Here is a 21326-nt window from a genome sequence, read left to right as displayed (position 1 = left end):
ATACCAAATATTATTTTTTTCAATGTTTAAAGGTCATCACTTTTTCATAGTGATGACCTATCCATCAGTATATGCTCGGTGGGGGTCCGACACCTGGACCCCGCACCGATCAGCTGCGGTACTGAACACTGCATAGCATTCCGTGCCTAGAGGCAGCCGGAGCAGCTGATCGGTGCAGGGTTCTGCTGTCGGACCCCCACCAAGCATATACTGATGGCCTATCCTATGGATAGGTCATCAGTATGAAAAACCGTTACATGCCCGGACAACTTCCTTAATGTATGGGCCTGGGGGTCTGAATTTGCCAAGGGATCTGGTCTGAGGTATGGAACAATTTAGGGCGTTTGGTGCTTGAATTTATGTGTTTCTAGAGATGCTGGAAATGGCTGCAGAAGCAAGGGGCAAATATGTCTTATCAGGAAACTCTGCAGTCATTAGAAGTCACCATAATGGTCTGTGTCAGATGGAGAAGATAAGAAGAGAATGACTCCCATCAGAGCGGTCACCTGTGAGTCATTGGATTTAGAGAGGATCTGTCACCTCTCCTGACATGTCGGTTATAGGAAATGATTTTATTCCACATAAAGTCTTTGTACAGCCCAGGACTAATAGACAAATGGGTGTTACCATTCCCATTGTCAGGAGGATGTGTCCCTACACAGTGATACTGTCAGCGATGGTTAGAGACGGTCAGTATGTAGGGATACAGCCCTTTGACAAGGGGAATCGCAACACCAATTTGTCAATGCTCACACAGAAATGTGGTGTTCACTATAGACACGGCAGGGCGGCGGTGAAGGGGGACCCAAGTTTGGGGAACAGCCTAGGGCCCATGGTCTACTTAATCCGCCACTGCCTAAGTCATTAGCTGCAACAATGTAACATGTCGTTAAGGGGTTAAGGCGTTGCATGGCAATATTGGACGTTTATTTTGATGGGCGTTCGGTATTTGTTAGTGTAAATGCTGTTGGTTTGAAATTGTGTGGCTGAAGTAACGTCACTATCATGGTCAAAACACACGTACAGACAGAGAGAGAACCAAAAGACTGTTTCTGACCTCTCATTGACATCAATGGGAGGTAGAGAAGGCGTTTTAGCCAGACGGAATTTTGAGGCAGAATTTTCAGCATGCAAAAAAACTCAGTGTGAACATACCCTTAGAGTGGTTTTACATGGGCAGTTTTGCTGGCCGGTTAACAAGTGCCGATCGACACTTGTTTAGCTCCATTTACATGGAGCAATGGTCAAAATGTATGGGGACGAACGATTAATATGATTGCTCGTCCTTATACTTTTGCATCTTATCTGCAGCACATCCCCTGTTTACACGCTGCTGCCAACAAATGACCATTTTCTGGGGCGTTTGCTCGTTCATCGGCTTATCGCTGCTCTGTTTACACAGGGCAATGATCAGGAGCGAACGTTTGTAGAAGGGCCTTTATGCTTCTCCCAGAGCGTCTGAGTTGTTACCCCTATATTCTACTGGTACACTATGAAGCAATGTGTGCGATTTCCTTTTTAGAATAATAAATACATGCGGAGACAGAAATAAGAAAATAAAGGTAGAAGCAAGTTAGAAAAAATCATGAAGGAATGCAAACATATTTACATCATTTACACCTCATTGCCTCTTTGCATTTAGCGCAACATTCAAGAAAGCACCAAATTAAATATGCAATGCTATATATATATATATATATACACACACATACACTGTATATATATTATACACACACATACATACACAAACACACACACACACACACACACACACACACACTACTTGGCACAATTTTCAGGCAGTTGTGGAAAAATGCTGTAAAGTAACAATGCTTTCAAAAATAGAAATGTTAATTTTTTTTTTTTTATCAATTAACGAAATACAAAGTGAAGTTAACAGAAAAGAAATCTAATTCTAATAAATAATACTCAGACCTTTAAGATCACAAGGAGGTCTGAGGATGGGAGAAATCTCAATAGGTGTCAGTAAGACATCTCACCATGTATGGGCAGCTTGAAGATACTCAGATACTTTTGGCTAGGTAGTTATACACAATCTGGAGCAGCCGTTGCATTTTATTTTTATATTTCCTAGTGGATTGTTTCTCTGATCCAATGAAACACACACGGTCATGTTTGCATATTATTAAATAAGCCAACATCTGCTTTCTGCAGTATTTCTTTAATACAAGCAGCACCCTCTGGTGGCTTTTGTTGGAAAGTAATGGGAAATAAAATTATAGGAGGAAAACAGAATATACAGCGGCATTGTGAATAGATGCACACATCAAGCGGAATCCAGTTTTTTTTTAAAAATAACATGTGATCGAGTTAAGTAATGAAAAACAACAACACACAGAACTTAACAGTACAGAATATCTGGGAAGTGCACCCCAAAGTCAAGGAAAGGGGCTTCTCCATTAAACAGCAGCCCACTAGTGAAAGTAAGTCCATCACTCACAGCAGACACCATGGTGACAGTGATGGCAGTAAAGTCTGGAAGACTGCTTTCTCTGTGAATTGCCAGGTGGATTACAAGTATTAATGTGTTAAACTATTTATTGCATTTATATACCAACGGCAGGAAGGAAGCACAAATCCCGTGATGTTGAACGGCAAGTATATAGTGCCAAAGGATATTACCAGAGGATGTACAGTAGTGGTGCACTTGTCTGTGCATGGCCTTAGTCTACAGTGGTTAAAATCAGGCTAAAAGATACCCACTTAACGTGTACCAATACTTTGTGACTAATAGGCCTCATGCACACAACCGTAGTGGTGTGCACGGGCCGTGATTTGCGGCTCGGACGGCCGCGGAGTGTGACCCGCAGTTGCCCGCAAATCACGGGCAGTGCACATTGCCGTGTGCATTCATTTCAACGAGCCTGGATCGCAAAATGTGGCCGTAATAAGACGTGTCCTATCTTTTTGCGGTCCAGGCTCCCGGGCAATGCACGGACCGTGGAAACCACAGTCGTATGCATGGGCCCATTGAAATGAACGTGGCTGCAATTCACCCGCAAATTTGCGGGTGAATTGTGGCCACAAAAATACGTTCATATGCATGGGGCCTTACAAAGGAGATTCTTCCGCAGAATTAAAACCATAAAGGATTGTATCCTACACAATATAAATATTTTATACTACGTGAAAACTCACTGAGGTTTTCCTGAATTGAATTGTAGGAAGGTCCACCATCATGAAAATCAGATAGCAGTGCTTAAGTCCATCCAGTTCACCCTATTATCCTCCAGTGTTAATCCAGAAGGCCACAATAAAACCCTTGAGGCAGAAGGCAATTTCCCACATCCAAGGCTTCGTTCACATCTGCGTCGGAACGGGAACCTGACTGACACAAACAGGAAGAATAGGTTTCCATTTCCATTACCTATGGTTTCCGTTTGTCTCTGTCAGGGCTCCGTTCTGACGGAACATTGGAACAGAGCCCTAGCGCATATGTGAACGAAGCCTTAATTGAAACATTTTTTCAAGACTTCAAATATGGGGTCTGGGGCTCAAACCAGCTTGACTAAAGCGGGTATTACACATCCCGATGTGGGCCATGTAACCGAGCGCTGATCAATGAGACAGGTCATTGATCGGCGCTCGTTTGCTCCTGTCACACGGAGCTATGTATGGGGACAAGTGCTCGTCACTCCGATCAGTTATCCCCATACATTCCTATCATGTCGGCAGCACATCTCCGTTTACACAGGGAGATGTGTTGCCGACAATGATAATAGTTTCAGTATTTAAAACGATACGATCAGCTGATGATCGCTGCCTGTTTACACAGGCACAGAGAATGAGCATTCTGTGAATACTCGTTTGCACGATAATTTTCCAGTGTAAAAGGGCCTAACTCTGTAGTAACTATATTTGGAACAAGCTTCTAAGGCATTATAAGGGAACTAGAAAATGTATATAGAACGTATGTATGTAAAAAATCAGAGCCCTGTAGCATTTATCGCATTTCTAATGCAATGCTTTGCACTAGCTGTCCTTTGCAGGACTAGTATAATTCCTTGGTAGAGACAATGTATTATAACATACAGGCAGTGTTTCTTATCTCTACGTTATCAAAAGACATACATGATATCCTTAATGTGCACAGGGCGAATCTGAAAACACAGCAAACTAACTGGCTTCCATAATGGACTTGGCAAACACTCACAGAGGCTGCCCAGCGCATGGATGCCTTCAGGAAAAAATAATAGCAAACACCTATGAAGACAACAGTTGTGCTATTGTGAATGTAAAGCAGAATTCTGCCGTCAGGTAGAAACATGAAGGCACCTGTAGGCCTTATCAGTTACACAAGCCTAGATATTTTCTAGCTAGTAACAATACAAAAGTGGTTATGAAAAAGGCTTACAAGTCTATATGTGATGACAGTTCTGAATCTCCACTGTACAATATTGCTTAATATAGACCCTGGCAAATAAGGATTCTGGTCAACTATTGGACAAGAAAAGACCATGCGCGCGCACACACACATACAACATTTCCATACTTATGATGACCTATACAGCATGTATATAATGTGATCACTTACTATTCACAACCACACACAATGCCAATAATTCCTAAATAAGTCCTTCATTTAGTAATGACAAACCCAAGCTTACACAAAATTCTTTACCACTCATTCCGACATCTATGCAACACAGGTCCTGCTCTGCCCAAACATGTGTAGGCACTTTGGTTTCTTGGCAAATATTACTTTTCATATCTCAGATAAATCAGAGGCAGTGATATATTTGTGGCAGCTGTAAGATAATGTCACTATGAAACATCTGAAGGTACGTATCAATGGAGTCATGTAGTAATTGGGTACTTCGTATAGTCTGGCAACAGCGTGAAGATGTGTAGAGGTGAATATAGGTTTTCCAAATAACTTTAAAATGCTCACTCAACTATGAAGAATCCGTCAAGGCCACCATTATTTTACGATTACTAGGACAGTTTGAGTATATCTGCACATAATGGCTGTGCATATCATTTTGTAGTTGTGAACTTCTGGCTTAACTGTCCCATAAATAAGGCAGTGTGATTTCAGACAATTTGGAGTTAAGTCACAGTCCACATATGCTAGAGGGTAGCATAGGTTTTCCATTCTGGAATTATAATGTCACAGGCCATCTACCTCATCAATGCTGAAGCTGCTTCGTCGGCTACTGGCCTTTGAAGTGCCAGGGGAAAGGGTTGAGAGAAGAGGGTCACAGGTCATCATGGGATCAGAACTTAGCATAGTGTCCTCCATTAGCATGAGGTCTAGCTCTGTCCTAGAGAGAGCAGGAAAAGAAGTGTCTGCACAGACACTGCTTTGGTAACCAAGCCCTGCCGAAAAGTCCATTTGCTGTTGGTATGGTCCCTGCTGTGGAACTGTAAGTTGGTGTTGAACAGGCATTGCATCCAGTTCCTGCTTAACTGCCTCAGTTGTGTTCATATTTTGAGGTGAACTTGTGGGGATACCGTGTGCTTGTGCCTGCAATTCCAGCTCCTGAAAGACAGAAGAAATATTAGTAAGACAATTTCACTTGGCTTACAAGCCGTAAGTGCATTGCTAGCAACCAATTGAATGTCTGACTATGGCAAGTTGACTTATGAGACATTAAGGAGAAGTCACCTGGATCCGAAGCCACAGCTGCTTATTCGCTTGTTCCAGTTGTTTGGAGTGGCTTTCCAGTTCACGGCTCCGTTGTCGCTCCTTCTGCATGTGTTTGATATATTCCACCGATGCCCTCAGGATGGTGCCTTTATTCCAGCGGGTATCACTGCTAAGAACAAGATTTTTTTTTTAGAATCGTCAAGATTTGGGATGTCAGTACTTACTCTCATCACATGAATATAGTTAAACTTTTTACTATCTATCTGGATATATAAGCACTTACATTACAACACTATTCTTTATACTTTGGTAATTATTTTGTTGCACACAATTATTCAATTGTGTTTGTTTCTAGGGTCCCCTCTCATTGTGCCTGTATAAAACCCGGATATGTTTCTCACTTAGTAAAGCCTACAAACTGGCAATAGTCATAACCCAATAAGTGGTATTGATGTGAGAGCGGAGCATAAGTGGAAAAGCTCTACAGCTCTCCACCAGGAAAAGCATTTGCAAAAACTATTCTCCCTTTGAAGCGTTGCGAATAGTCGGGAGGCCCCATACACAGGAGATCATTGGCCAATCCTGGCAGGAAACTTTTGTCTAACGTGCAAGTTTTTATTGTAACGATAGGTACACCGTTCAGTCATAAAATTAAAACCACTATCCTGATATTGTGTAGGTCTCCTTCATCCCACTAAAACAGTACTCACTCATCGAAGCATGGACTCCACAAGACCTCATTGAAGTGGTCTAGGGAATTTTGCAGGGCACATTATACCGCTGAAACAGGTCATTAGGAAATACCGTTGCCATGAATAGGTGTACTTGGTTTGAAACAATGTATATAGTTAGGTGGTACGTGTCAAAGTAACATCCACGTGAATTCCAGGACAAAAGGTTTCCTAGTAGAACCTTGCCCAGAGCCTCAGAAAGCCTCCGCCAGCTTGCCATAGTTCATCCTGGTGCCATCTCTTCCCCAGAAAACCAATGTTCACACAGCCGGCCGTCCACATGATGTAAAGGAATAAGTGATTCATCGGACCAGGCCACCTTTTTCCATTGTCTAGTTGTGATGCACATGCCCTTTGTAGGCGCTTTCAGTTTTGGTCAGGGATCAGCATGGGCACTATGACCAGTCTGCAGATACGCAGCAAGCTGTGATGCTCTGTGTGTTCTGACTCCTTTATATCACAGTCAGCGTTAACTTTTTCAGCAATTTGTCATACAGTAGCTCTTCTGTAGCATTGGATCAGACATGCTAGCCTTCACTCCCTACAATCATTAATGAGCCTTGAGAACCCACGACCCGGTCGCCCTTCCTTAGACCACCTTTTGTAAATACTAACCAATGTATACGGGAAACACCCTACAAGACCTGCCGCTTTGGAGATGCTCTGACCCAGACGTCTAGCCATCACAATTTGGCCATTGTCAAAGTCACTGAGATCATTATGCTAGACCATTTTTCTTGCTTCCAACACTTCAACTTAAATATCTGAATGTTCACATGCTGCCTAATATATTTGGCCGCTTTGAAGGTAAGATGGTAATAAGATAATCAATGTTATTCATTGTACCGGTTAGTGGTTTTAATGTTATGGCTGAACGGAAACAAGCTTTTCAAAAGAATTTATTATAACCAATGTGAACGTAACTGCCTAGTAATTTCAAGAAATTAATCGCAGATTTTTTTTTTTAGGAACGAAGATCATTTTTATTTTCTTAAGAAAATAAAAATCAAAATACTAGAGCCAACTGTAGGTTCAAATAACAACTAATTGCCAATAAGCAGAAAACCCTATTTTCCAACTATCATGAAGTAAAATAAAATAAATTCTTTAATGTGCTACATGTAGCAAAAGGACCGACCACACATAAGGATTAAAATTATCACTGCTTTGGTGCCAGGCAAACGTGTAAAGGTTACTGCACATGCAACAGTGTGACACACCTATAGACTGGCGTAAAGACCGCTATCCTAGAAGTCAATGAATCGAGTGTGTGCCACAGTATGTCTGGCGAAACATGTCGGGGGGGCTCTTCATATTTTAATTCCTGCTGGTTAATCCTTATGTGTGGTCTGTCCTTTTGCTACATATAGAACATTAAAGAATTTATTTTATTTTACTTCATGATAGTTGGAAAATAGGGTTTTCTGCCTATTGGCAATTAGTTGTTATTTCTATATTGTGCCCGCCAACTATCCAGGATCTCTAAAATATTTTTGCTAACTGTAGGTCCACACACTTTTACTGCTGCTTTACTAATATTTAAAAGGCTTTCTGAACCTTGGAAACCAGTTCCTACTGGAAAAAATGTTTTTATTTACAAATCGTATGGCTTATGTTTCGGTTATGTAACATACAGGTCGTTTGTTTTTGGAATTAAAGTGCCCAGCTCCTTTATCCGATCATTTATGTTAAATCGTCTTCTTCTTTCAACTGAAACAGACAAGAGTGAATAAAAATGTAAATCTGCTAAGCAAAGACAAAAAAAAAAAAAAAAAAAGGAATAATGAATAAGTGATTAATATTCATTCCTATTTTTATTAAAAATGTTAAATTGTACTCAAGGGAAAACGTAGGCTAAATGCTCTGCGATGCTCAGCAAGAGGTAAGCAACAAAAGGTAGGAGTTTTAAATGCTATGTCTTACTCATATTATGTGTATCCTTCTTTAGGCGTTCACGGGCAAGAGCGCGGTTCTCAGCATCTGTAAACACAGAACATTTAGTACAGAACACAAGCAGCAAACATAGAACAGAAACAATAAGAGTAAATTATTAAGCTGCAGACATTTGGTTCAATGGTGCAACAACAGTGCAATGTGCTTAACTTACTTATGGCTTAGTGTATTGTTTGGTCCACTAATGGGACTCAAAAAAATATCAGAGGTGGAAATGTAAAACCTACAGCAGCTTGGGGGAGGGGGGGGAGAGGGTGTTTAAAGAGATCCTGTAACTAGGTTTAAAGCCACTAAACCACCAGCATGGGATTTAGAGTTCCAAATCTGCCCATATCTTAACCCCTTAAGGACACAGCCTTGTTTGGGCGTTAAAGAGACTCTGTCACCACATTATAAGTTCCCTATCTCCTACATAAGGAGATCGGCGCTATAATGTAGATGACAGTAATGCTTTTTATTTAAAAAAACGATCTATTTTCACCACATTATTAGCGATTTTAGATTTATGCTAATGAGTATATTAATGCCCAAGTGCGCGTGTTTTTACTTTAGACCAAGTGGGCGTTGTACAGAGGAGTGTATGACGCTGACCAATCAGCCTCATGCACTCCTCTCCATTCATTTAGGCTGCGCATAGGGATCCTTTTAGATCGCCATGTGCTGTCTTAGGCCTGATTTACACGAGCGTGTGCGTTTTGCGCACGCAAAAAACGCGGCGTTTTGTGTGCGCAAAAGGCACTTAACAGCTGCGTGTGTTATCAGTGTATGATGCGCGGCTGCGTGATTTTCGCGCAGCCGCCATCATTATGACACTCCGTTTGGATGTTTGTAAACAGAAAAGCACGTGGTGCTTTTCGGTTTACATTCAGAGTTTGACAGCTGTTGCGCGAATCACGCAGTTCGCACGGAAGTGCTTCCGTGCGACCTGCGTGGTTTTCACGCACACATTGACTTCAATGGGTGCATGATGCGCGAACAGCGCACAAAGAAAGGACATGTCGTGAGTTTTACGCAACGCACTCGCGCTGCGCAAAATTCACGCACTGTCCCATAGCCTAATATAGGTGCGTACGACACGCGTGAAAAGCACGCGCGTATATTACGCTCGTGTAAATGATTCCTAATACTAACACATTAACGATACTGAAGTGTTTAGACAGTGAATAGACATTCCACGGGATGTCTATTCACAATCTCTGCACTTTGTTACTGTGTCTGTGGTAGTTACAGCAGAGGACACGTAATCTCGTTGTAACCTGTAATTTACCTCGTAATCTCGCGAGATTACGCTTCCTCTGCTGTAACTACCACAGACACAGTAACGAAGTGCAGAGATTGTGAATAGACATCCCGTGAAATGTCTATTCACTGTCTAAACACTTCGTTATCGTTAATGTGTTACTATAAGACAGCGCATAGCGATCTAAAAGGATCCCTATGCGCTGCCTAAATGAATGGAGAGGAGTGCATGATGCTGATTGGTCAGCGTCATACACTCCTCTGTACAACGCCCACTTGGTCGAAAGTAAAAACATGCCCACTTGGGCATTAAGACACTCATTAGAATAAATCTAAAATCGCTAATAAAGTGGTAAAAATAGATTTTTTTTTAATAAAGAGCACTGCTGTCACCTACATTATAGCGCCAATCTCCTTATGTAGGAGATAGGGCACTTATAATGTGGTGACAGAGCCTCTTTAAGGCTCAGAGCCCATTTTTCAAATCTGACATATTTCACTTTATGTGGTAATAACGTCGGAATGCTTAAACCTAGCCAAGCGATTCTGAGATCGTTTTCTCGTGACACATTGGGCTTTATGTTAGTTGTAAAATTTGGACGATATATTCAGTGTTTATTGGTGAAATTTGCAAAATGTAGAGAAAATGTATAAAAAAATAGCATTTTTCAGAATTTAAATGCATCTGCTTGTAAAGCAGATGGTTATACCACCCAAAATAGTTACTAGTTCACATTTCCCATATGTCTACTTTAGATTAGCATTGTTTTTTGGAACATTCTTTTATTTTTCTTGGACATTACAAGGCTTAGAACATAAACAGCAATTTCTCATTTTTAAGACAATTTCAAGTCTTTTTTTTAAGATACCTGTTCAGTTCCGAAGTGGCTTTGAGGGGCCTATGTATAAGAAACCCCCATAAAACACCCCATTTTGAAAACTAGACAGCATTTAGAAAGTTTATTTAACCCTTTAGGCATTACACAGGAATTAAAGCAAAGTAGAGGTGAAATTTGCAAATTTTCTTGCTGAATTTCAATTGGATTAATTTTTTTCTGTAACACAGAAGGTTTTACCAGAGAAACACTACTAAATATGTATTGTCCAGATTCTGCAGTTTTAGAAATGTCCCACATGTGTCTCTAGTGCACTCGTGGACTAAAACACGAGCCCCAGAAGCAAAGAAAGACCTAGTACTTTTTGAGGCCTCTTTTTTATTAGAATATATTTTAGGCAGCATGCCAGGTTTGAAGAGGTGTTGAGGTGCCAAAACAGTAGGAATCCCCCAAAAGTGACCCCATGTCGGAAACTACACCTCTCAAGGAATTAATTCATGGTTCTTGTTACCATTTTGACCCCACAGTTTTTACACAGCACGTATTTGAAGTGGGCTGTGAAATTAAAAAAAATGAAATTTTTTCCAATAAGATGTCATTTTTCATCAAAATTTCTTATTTTCACAAGAAATAAAATACTCCATTTTGTTGCCCAATTTATCCTGAGTGCAGCAATACCCCATTTGTGGTGATAAACTGCCGTTTGGGCCCATGGGGTGTCTCAGAAGGAAAGGAGCGCTATTTGTTCTTTGGAGTCCAAATTTTGCTGGATTGGTATTCGGGTGCCATGTCGCATTTGCAGAGCCCCAGAGGTATCAAAGCAATGGAAACCCACCAGAAGTGACCCCATTTTGGAAACTATACCCCTCAAGGAATTCATTTATGGGTGTTGTGACCATTTTGACCCCATAGTTTTTTCACAGAACTTATTTGAATTGGGCTGGGAATTAAAACCAAATTAATGTTTTCCAATAATATATAGTTTTGGCTGAAAATTTCTTATTTTCACAAGAAATAAAGTACCCCATTTTTTGCCCAATTTGTCTTCAGTGCGGCAATACCCTATTTGTGGTGATAAACAGCCGTTTGGGCCCATGGGAGGGCTCAGAAGGAAAGGACCACCATTTGGCCTACTGGGGATTTTCTGGTGCAAAGTCATGTATGCAGAAGCCCCCAAGTAGTGACCACTTTTTAAAAACGACACTCTTAAGGCATTCATCTAGAGGTGTAGTGAGCATTTTGACCGGAGACCTACACCCCTTAGACTGTAATGTGGGCTCTCCCGGATACGGCAATACCCTCAATGTGGCTGTTATCAGCTGCCCGGGCACGCAGCAGGGCTCAGAAGGGAAAGACGAGGGGGGATAAGCTGTGCGGAGTGCATCAGGGTAAGTAAAACTGGGGTAGATTAAAAATCAAGGGATGTATGATACATTTTAAAACACTCTTTCATACAGAACCCTGGTTTTTCGGGACACGTGTCACATTGATAAATTGTGTCCTTCCTTATCCCCCTCTTATAGCAGACTTTGCACCTCTTTTGACTTTTTCCCTTCTTGCCAGTTTGGGGAAATTCTCCTGGAAAGTGTTGCCCTGGTGCGATGCGTGTTGCCTCGCTTCCAGAAGTACTGGGTGCCCCCTCTTCTTGGTCCCTAAAGATTAGGTTCTTGATAACCACCTCTTGAAATTCCAGGAAAGTTCCCGTCTGGCCTGTACATCGACGTAGCACGTACGCATTGTACAATGCCATCGGTATGATGTGCATGGCCAGCTTCTTACCAACACACCGCATGGCGCTGTAGGGCTTCAGGACTTGATCTGACAAGTCCACCCCTCTCATGTACCTATTGCAGTCCAGGGTGCAGTCTGGTTTGGGGGTCTCTGTACTGGTACATGGGTAGTGGTTTGGCAATGTACTGTTGTCAATACAAGGACATCTCTCTTGTCCTTGTACTTGACACACAATATGCTGCTGTTAGATTGTTCCCTGCTCTCACCCCTTCTTGTTTGCCCAAGCAGTGTCTTAGGGAGGCCTCTCAGATTTCTTCTAGCACTGCCACATGCCGCAGTACTTCTGGAAGCGAGGCACTTGAAGTGCCCCAAATCCCACAATTTTTGCATTAACTCCCAGTAAGTGGGGGCATTCTGAATACTGGTGTCCTTCCCTTCATATATCCTAAATTTGTAGGTATACCCTGATGCACTCTCGCACAGCTTATACATCTTCACGCCATACCTTGCCCTCTTACTCGGCAGGTACTGGCGGAATTGAAGCCTCCCTTTAAAATCTACCAAGGACTCATCGATAGAAATACAATTCTCGTGGGTGTATGCTTGGGAAAACCGGGCACTGAAATGGTCTAATAGGGCTCTTCGTTTATAGAAACTGTCAAAACAGGGGTCATCTCGGGGTGGGCGCTGCTCATTATCAGTATAATGTAAGAAGCAAAGTATTGTCTAATTTATTTATTTTTTTAGGTTCCAGTTCAGTTCTGAAGTTGCTTTGAGGGACCTATATATTAGAAACCCCTATGAAACACCCCATTTTAGAAACTAGACCCCTCAAAGTATTCACAGCAGCATATAGAAAGTTTATGAACCCTTTAGGTGTTTCACGGGAATTTAGAGAAAAGTAAAAGGTGAAATTTAAATTTATTTTTTTTGTCAGAAAATCCTTTTTATACCATTTTTTTTCTATAACACAAAGGGTTTTACCCGAGAAACGCAACTTAATACTAATTGCCCAGATTCTGAAGTTTTGAGAAATATCCCACATGTGGCCCTAGTGCGGTAATGGACTGAAGCACCGGCCTCCAAAGCAAAGGAGCACCTAGTGGATTATGAGGCCTCCTTTTTATTAGGCACCATGTCCGGTTTGAAGAGGTCTTGTGGTGCCAAAACAGTGGAAACCCCCAAAAGTGACGCTATTTTGGAAACGAGACCAATGCAGTTTTCATGGGGTGCATGAAGCTTTTTGATCAGTTTTTATTCTATTTTTAAGTGGCGTGGTGACTAAAAAACAGCAATTCTACTATTGATTTTTTATTCTATTTTTTTTTACAGTGTTCACCGTGCGCTATAAATGACATATTCACTTTATTTTCCAGGGCGATACGATTACGGCGATACCAGATGTTTATAGTTTTTTTTTCATGTCTTATGGCGTTTGCACAATAAAAGACTTTTGGTAAAAAATCATTCACTTTTCGTGTTACCTTATTCTAAGAGCCAGAACTTTTTTATTTCTCCATCAGGAAAGCCGTGCGAGGACTTGTTTTTTGCGTAACGAACTGTAGTTTCGATCAGGACCATTTTAGGTACATGCGACTTTTTGATCTCTTTTTATTCCATTTTTTGGGAGGTGAAGTGACCAAACAATTGTGATTCTAGTACGGTTTATTATTATTTCCTTTTACGGCGTTCACCGCGCGGGATAAATAACAAAATAATTTTGTAGTTCAGGCCGTTACGGACACGGCGATACCAATCATGTATTGTTTGTTTATATATTTTTATTAATAATAAAGAACTGATAAGGGAAAAAGGGGGATTTTTGCTTTTAAAACTTTTATTTTCTTATTTTTACACATCTTTTTTTTACTTTATTACTTTGTTCACTAGGGGACTTGAGGGCAGGAGGCCCTGATCGCAATTCTAATACACTGCACTACATGCGTAGTGCAGTGTATTAGAGCTGTCAGCTACTCATTGACAGCAAGCATAGTGGGTCCTGACTTTGTCATGACCCACTAGGCTTCCGTCGATGGCATAGCCGCACGCCATTGTTAGGTGTCCGGTTGCCATAGTCACTATCGCCGGTCGCAATCGTGAAGCAGGCCGGCGATGGTAGCCTAACCCCTAAAAAGCCACAATCGCTATTGAACGCAGCATTTAAGGGGTTAATCAGCGGGGACACAGCGATCGGTCCCCGCTATCGGAGCTGCGTCGACTGCTGTACGAGACAGCAGCTGTCACAGCTCCTGCATGTGTCGGGAAGACGGCCGAAATGGCCGTTACTCCCGCGACGCTTTGTTCCGTCACTGAGCACGAACGGGGCGATCAGAATGACGGAATAGTACGTCGCTGAGTGTTAAGGTGTTAAAAAACGCCAGTTTTGGGAATAGTTAGTAAAGTAAATGACAACTTACCGAGAGCAGTACGGGTAACGAGTTCCGCGACATCGGGCGCATGCTCATTGCGCACAATAAGCAGAGGACAGTACACCTTGCTTCACCACCCAATCCCGATCCCATATTCGTAAATTGTAAGTTACCTTTCGAACAATTCCCGAAACAGACATAACAAACATAATGACAGCTTCCGTTTCACATAGAGGTTTTTTTTTGCGCTGAAAAAGCCTCCCATTGATTTCAATAGGAGGCGGAAGCGTTTTTTCCTGCGAGCAGAAAAAAACGCTCGCGGGAGAAAGACTTGTCATGCTCTTTCTTCAGGCATTTACATCTCTGACCTCCCATTGATGTCAAGAGAAAGCGCTTTTCGCTATGTTTTTTGACCGTGGCGCTCAATGGCAGCAGCAGAAAAACGTTGCAAAAAACACGGTAAACAGAGTGCAGGCAGGTGAAAATCTACCTCAAAATTACTGCAAAGAAAAAAAAGTGTGAACTAGGCCTAAGGGGCAATTTTATTATGATTTCATACGCCAGTCTTAATATAAAGAAAGTTGAAGTAAAATGCAAACGCCTTTTAATAAATGTGTTATATCTTTCAGTCCACTGTGCGCAATCGGACATAAAAAAAGTATAGAATAACATCATTGCTCCTTGTCTCCCCTCAGGCTCCGTCAGCATGCCGCGTGGCTCATACAAGTTCCTGACGCCGAACAGCAACATGGCCTTATATGCGACACTAAATGTCATCAGTGATGCGTCACATGCAAGTCCTGATCCTGCCCGGCATTAGGATCTTGTATGAGCCGTAGTATGCTTAGGGAGCTTGAGGGTAGCCAGAGGGGGCGCAGAATCGGGCCCGACACGAGTCACTACCTTGCTATGCCCCACAAAGTGAGATCCACGCCAGTTAGGTCTGATGTAAATTTCCACTATAATTTATGAGAGTTTTCCAGTGTAAATTATAGTAAATTTGTCGGCCTGTAGTGGAGCCATTCCTCTTCGGAAGTCTCAACCCTTTTCACAAAAAGTGGTGAGGGCAGCGTAAAAAGGCCAAATGTCGCAACACAAATTGCAACTTTTTGGCCCTTTTGAGACTTTTCTTTGCCAGAAAACTGGCGTGGAAAGGTTGATAAATTCTCCCAAAAGTGGACCATACCTAGTTGCTGGCTCATTCATCATGTGCCACATCATTCTATTGTTTATTCATAACTCTGCTTAAATTCATCCTTGTAATCTGCACTTAAAGGAGTTATCCGGGGACCAAAAATTGCATTGCATATTGCATAATATATTTATGTGAAACTAGGTAACTTACTAATATACTTTAATTAAAAATTCTGTACTAAATGGTGCATTTCAAACCTCATGAATTATTCAGGAAGTGCTGGAGCTTTTCTAATAGTGATGACGCTCTGACACGGCCCCATGTGACTGAGCTCTTGCTTCATGTGCTGTTCGTGAACATGACCGCAAGGGGCTGTCACATTGCCTATTGCTTGAGTCCCAAGCAGAGCATCAGCTGGTGCTTTGCTCTGGACTCCAGCACTGCTCCTGATGTCCATATTTGGTCAATTCAGCGGTTTCCTATCGCTGGAGTCTCCGAGAAGAGCATCAGCTGATGCTCTGCCTGGGGACTCCCCATCTTCTGCCCACATCATTGTCACTGTCCATATATGGACAATGATGTCGGCAGCACTACTGGAGTCCCGGAGCAGTGAATCAGCTTATGCTCTGCTCCGGGACTCCAGTACTGCTCTGCTGACGTCATTGTCCATATATGGACAGTCACAATGACATGGGCAGAAGTTGTGGAGTCACCAGGCAGAGCATCAGCTGATGCTTTGCTCGGGGACTTCAGGACTTCTGCCAACGTCACTGTCCATATATGGACAGTGACGTCGGCAACAGTACTGGAGTCCCAGAGCAGAGTATCAGCTGATGCTCTGCTGAGGGATTAAAGTATTGCTGCCGACATTATTGACAATATATGGACAGTTACAAAGATGTGCGCAGAAGTTGTGGAGTCGCCAGGCAGAGCATCAGCTGATGCTCTGCTCGGGGGACTCCAGTACTGCTGCCGACGTCATTGTCCATATATGGACAGTTACGTGGGCAGAAGTTGTGGAGTCCCCAGGCAGAGTATCAGCTCGGGGACTCCAAAGATAGGAAACCCCTGAAATGACCAAATATGGGAGCAGTGCTGGAGTCCCGAGCAAAGCGCTAGCTGATGCTCTGCTTGGGACTCAAGCAATAGGCAATGCGACAGCCCCTTGCCGTGATGTTCGCGAACAGCACATAAAGCAAGAGCTCAGTCACGTGGGGCTGAGTCGGAGCGTCATCACTATTAGAAAAGCTCCAGCACTTCCTGAATAATTGATGAGGTTTGTACTGAACCATTTAGTACAGAATTTTTAATTTAAGTATATTAGTAAGTTACTTAGTTTCATATAAATATATTATTGCAATGCAATTTTTGGTCCCCAGATAACCCCCATTAACATGTTGTTATTACATGGTAGAATCCCTATGGTTCTGATAAAAAAATACGTTCAGTATTAGATGTATACTCTAGTAAAGTACCTGTTAGCTCTCTCTTTACTGGTAGGTCTGCTGGGCAGGAATTGCTGGTGACACCTACAACAGTATCACTAAGCCGCGAATCATCACTGTACAGCCCCAAGTGACTACTGGAAAATGGCAGCTGAAAGCAAAAGGAATGAGGACAATAGTCAATAATGAAGAGAAAACATTTCTGGAAATATAGAATGGTAAAAACAGGGGAATGTACAACCAAAACAGATAAATGTGAGGTAACAAATAACACAAATACATACCGTGTTTGGCATGGAAAGGGCAGGTTCTGTGTACACATACATGTCATCTAGACCGATGATGTTATCAAGGACGTCATCCATCTGAAAAGGAGCAGAGGTGATTGATTGTCACTCACTGTCTTTAGTCACACATGGGTATACAATGTACAAATATGTAAAATATGTTTCCAACCATAGTAACAATTTCACTAGACTTCACTTGTCTCTCTGGACCAAAGTTAATGAACTTTCACTGAAATAGGAAGCAATAATTTGAAAGTATGTAGTCCGCTTTGAAGTCTAGAAGGAACAAAATTTTCTTCTTGTAGAACAGGCTTTGCTCCTTGTCGAGGAGTAACAACCCAGGGCTTACCCTGGTGTCTATAACAGTGGTTCTCAACACGGGTACGCGCTGCGGATCCAGAGGGTACGCTGCAGGCACAGACTAAGAGTTTTAGGGCTTATTCACACATCATGGTTTTGATTCCCTTTTTTTCTAACACTAATTTTTATGAGGCATTAAAGGGGCATTCCTGACAGACATTTAATGTCTGGTTGGTGAAAGTCTGATCGCTGAGATTTCCACCGACTGTCAGAACGATTGGACACTCACTTTTGTAATGTCCATGAATAGGGAGTGACAGAAATACCATACGGGTACTAATAATCTGCATGCATCATATGTCCGAGGGGGTCACTTGTTGAGAAGGATCTGGGTGTACTTGTAGATCATAGACTAAATAACAGAATGCAATGTCAATCAGCTGCTTCTAAGGTCAGCAGGATACAGTCGTGTATTATAAGAGTGCGAGACAGGAATATAATATTCCCACTTTACAATGCATTACAGCGGCCTTATCTGGAATATTCAGGTCAGTTCTGGGTTTCAGTTCATAGAAAGGATGCCCTTGATTTGGAAAAATACAAAGAAGAGCAACTAAACTAATAAGGCACTGTCACTTACCTAATCTATCAGACACTGGAGAACTTTGGGGCCCTTTTAAGATTGAAGGTCAACAATAGCAAATCGGTGGCGTTCAAACTCACCTTACCGAATAGATTGGTTAAACTGCTCAAGCTTAATTTTGCCTTTTAATGGGCAACTCCTAAACTCACATGCCTGGGCATTAACTTGACAACCTCTATAGACTCACGTTATAAACATAACTTCCCTCCATTGTTCAAAAAGCTTGAATCTGATCTCTTGGTATGATCCCACTATCATTTATCCTAGTTTGGAAGGATTTCTTCTTTTTAAATGGCTTTACTACCCAGGATATTATATCTATTTCATACTATAAATGTTAGATTACTGGGTAAGGACCTTAGGAGAGTTTCAAACAAAAATTCTCGACTTCAGAAACGCACCCTGTACACACCTAAAATTGTGAGCAGGTTGGAGGTACCCAAACTGCTACATTATTACCATGCCGCTAGATTGGCACAGCTCTCTGATATTTTCCCAAGACCCTACTGGATGCAGCTGGAAGTGACTGCTTGCTCCCTAATTCTGATAGAAACTTTGCACTGGATGAAGTTCACAGTCAAGTCCTCCGATACTCGCTCCTGTTTTGTCCCAGGCGATGTCTTTGTGTGATGCACTTGCAAGCACATATAAAACTGAAATCCCCTCATGACTACCGTATATGCTTCAATCCTGAATTTTCGCTTGGACTTCGACGCTCGACTTTTTCGTTGTGGATTGAAAAATGTTTTTTATTGTATTATAGACTTTTTTGTGGGGAGCAACATCCGAACAGTTGTTATCTCAAGCGCCAACATTACCTAACCTCATGGAAGGACAAAAATAGGTGATGTGGTGACACTCGCAAAACATTTGAGAGCTTTTGTTTGATGTCTGGTATAAAAGGCAAAATATATTGTCTGTACTCAGGCCTGGTTACTCCTACTGGGAAACCATCCATAAACACAACCATAGCAGAGGCTGTATATAAGGAATTAATGAGATCATATATGGTTCCAACTAGAATATCTAGTATTTATCCTTCTGCAGATCCCGTTTGCTTTCGACAATGTGGAGGAGGGGGGGGGGGGGGTCACTTCTACGCACCTTTCAACAATTGAACAGTCCCACCAAATTCCGGGAAGATGTCCTCAATTTCATTAAAACTCTTACACAGGTTTCAGTCCCACTTGATTTACCTGCTGTTTTAGTGAATGGACCTTTACCTATTAGCGGCTAAAATATGTCATTGCTAAACAGCGGTACACCCTGGGGTTCCCAATTGATCTTGTTAAATCTAAACCATCATTGATTATGGTCAATAACCAATTGTCTGGTATTGTTACAGATACTATGGAAATTGGGAGAAGATTTGGCGTTCTTGGAAAATGCATCTCTCCATAGAACGAGTTCCTGATATGGGACTAGATTACTTATTTTTTCTCTCTGTCTTACCCCTCTATTATATTCTCCCCCCCTGCTCACCATCATTGTTTCTTGATCGTCTTGACCACCATGTAAATCGATGTTTTACCCTTAGAATAGCTTTCATCCTCCTGAACTAGTAGGCGGATGATTACTTTCTAGCCCCTATACCTTAGTGAATTGTTGTTTCTCGAACATCATATCTAAATGTGAGCTGTAATGATGCATAATGAGATGACACATCTGTATCTATGTTGTATGATTTAGGGCCTGTTCACAACAGCGTTGCCCTTCTGTTGAGGGGTTCCGTCGGGTTAACCCCTAAACGGAGAGGCAAACTGAAACCTTAGCTTCTGTTTCCCTCACCATTGATCTCAATGGTGACCGAAATGTTTCTAAAGGTTTCCGTTTGTCACCGTTGTTACAGGGTTCCGTTGTTCTTGACAAAACAAAGCACATTTTCGACTAACATGTCTTAGAAATACAGGTAAGGGTGTGTTCACATGAGCGTTGCCCTTCCATTGAGGGGTTCTGTCGGAGGTTTCCATCGGGTTAACTCCTCAACGGAGTGACAAACTGAAAACTTTAGCAACGTTTCCGTCACCATTGAGATTAATGGTGAGGGAAACAGAAGCTAAGGTTTCAGTTTGCCTTTCCGTTGAGGAGTTAACCCGATGGAAACCTCCGACAGAACCCCTCAATGGAAGGGCAACGCTGATGTGAACACACCCTTACCTGTATTTCTAAGACATGTTAGTCGAAAATGTGCTTTCCCCTTGTTTCTGATACTTTGAAATAGAATAACATTTTTTTGAAAAGTAAACTAATAACGGACATTGAGAATCTTTTTCATGAGGAAAGATTAAAATAATTGAACTTACAGTATTTTGGCTTGAAAAAAAGACAACTAAGGGGGGACATGATTAACTTGTATAACTATATAGCTATTCCATGTAAAAGCTGTTCTATAAACCTGTGCCATGTAAAATCCAAAGACAACAGTTTTATCTCCAGAGGTGACAAGCCTTCACCATAAGAACTGTTAATCTGAGAATTAGCCTCCCGGAGGGGCTGGTCATAGCAGGAATAGTAGATGGCTTAGATAATTTCTTAGAACAAATAAAAATCAGCATCCATGTCAATGTATAGAATTCTTGCTTGAATGTTGATCCAGTCTGAAGGACACTTGGGATCAAGAGAGAATTGTATCCTTTTTAAGGCAGATTGGTTCATGCCTCATGGTGTTTTTTTTTTTTTTTACCTTTGTCTGGATCAATAGGGGTAAAACAAAGTTCTAAATTTTACCCATATCCCTTACATTTCTACCATCCCTTGGTTGAACTTGTCGGACATGTGTTTATTTTCAACCGTAAATGAAACTATACTCTCACCGATCACACATTTATGGCACGGCACTCTCCATTAATTTGTATGGGGGTTAAGAAAACAGCCTTAAGTCCTCCTGCATGGTCCCTTGGACCTAATTTATTGGTTTACCTGACCTTGAAGGCACTAGATATGTTTTATGGTGTGCACCCAGGCAACTATTACCCCTTTTTCTGTCCTTCCCCCTCTTTCTTCTTCCTACTCCTTTTTTTCCCATATTCTGTGCTTTAACAATTGT

The 21326-nt window shown here is 41.8% G+C and overlaps 1 protein-coding gene across 2 annotated transcripts in view; it reads right to left on the bottom strand.

Annotated features, from left to right (window-relative positions):
• Positions 1-2069: 2069 nt before the first annotated feature.
• Positions 2070-21326, bottom strand: part of TFEB (transcription factor EB) — a 60619-nt gene continuing 41362 nt past the window's right edge. Inside the window, exons 4-9 of one of the 2 annotated variants that reach the window (XM_075853623.1) lie at positions 17335-17415; positions 17081-17201; positions 8266-8322; positions 7977-8052; positions 5630-5780; positions 2070-5503 (exon numbers count right to left, since the gene is read on the bottom strand). In XM_075853623.1, the coding sequence (XP_075709738.1) occupies positions 5132-5503; positions 5630-5780; positions 7977-8052; positions 8266-8322; positions 17081-17201; positions 17335-17415 (858 nt within the window). In that variant the 3' untranslated portion in view covers positions 2070-5131. The remainder of the gene's footprint in view (positions 5504-5629; positions 5781-7976; positions 8053-8265; positions 8323-17080; positions 17202-17334; positions 17416-21326) is intronic. The other variant, XM_075853624.1, reaches the window with a different exon arrangement.

The sequence above is a fragment of the Rhinoderma darwinii genome, chromosome 2, assembly GCF_050947455.1.
Source record: "Rhinoderma darwinii isolate aRhiDar2 chromosome 2, aRhiDar2.hap1, whole genome shotgun sequence".
NCBI classification, from domain to species: Eukaryota; Metazoa; Chordata; class Amphibia; order Anura; family Rhinodermatidae; genus Rhinoderma; species Rhinoderma darwinii.
This window is presented reverse-complemented; position numbering and strand designations above follow the sequence as displayed.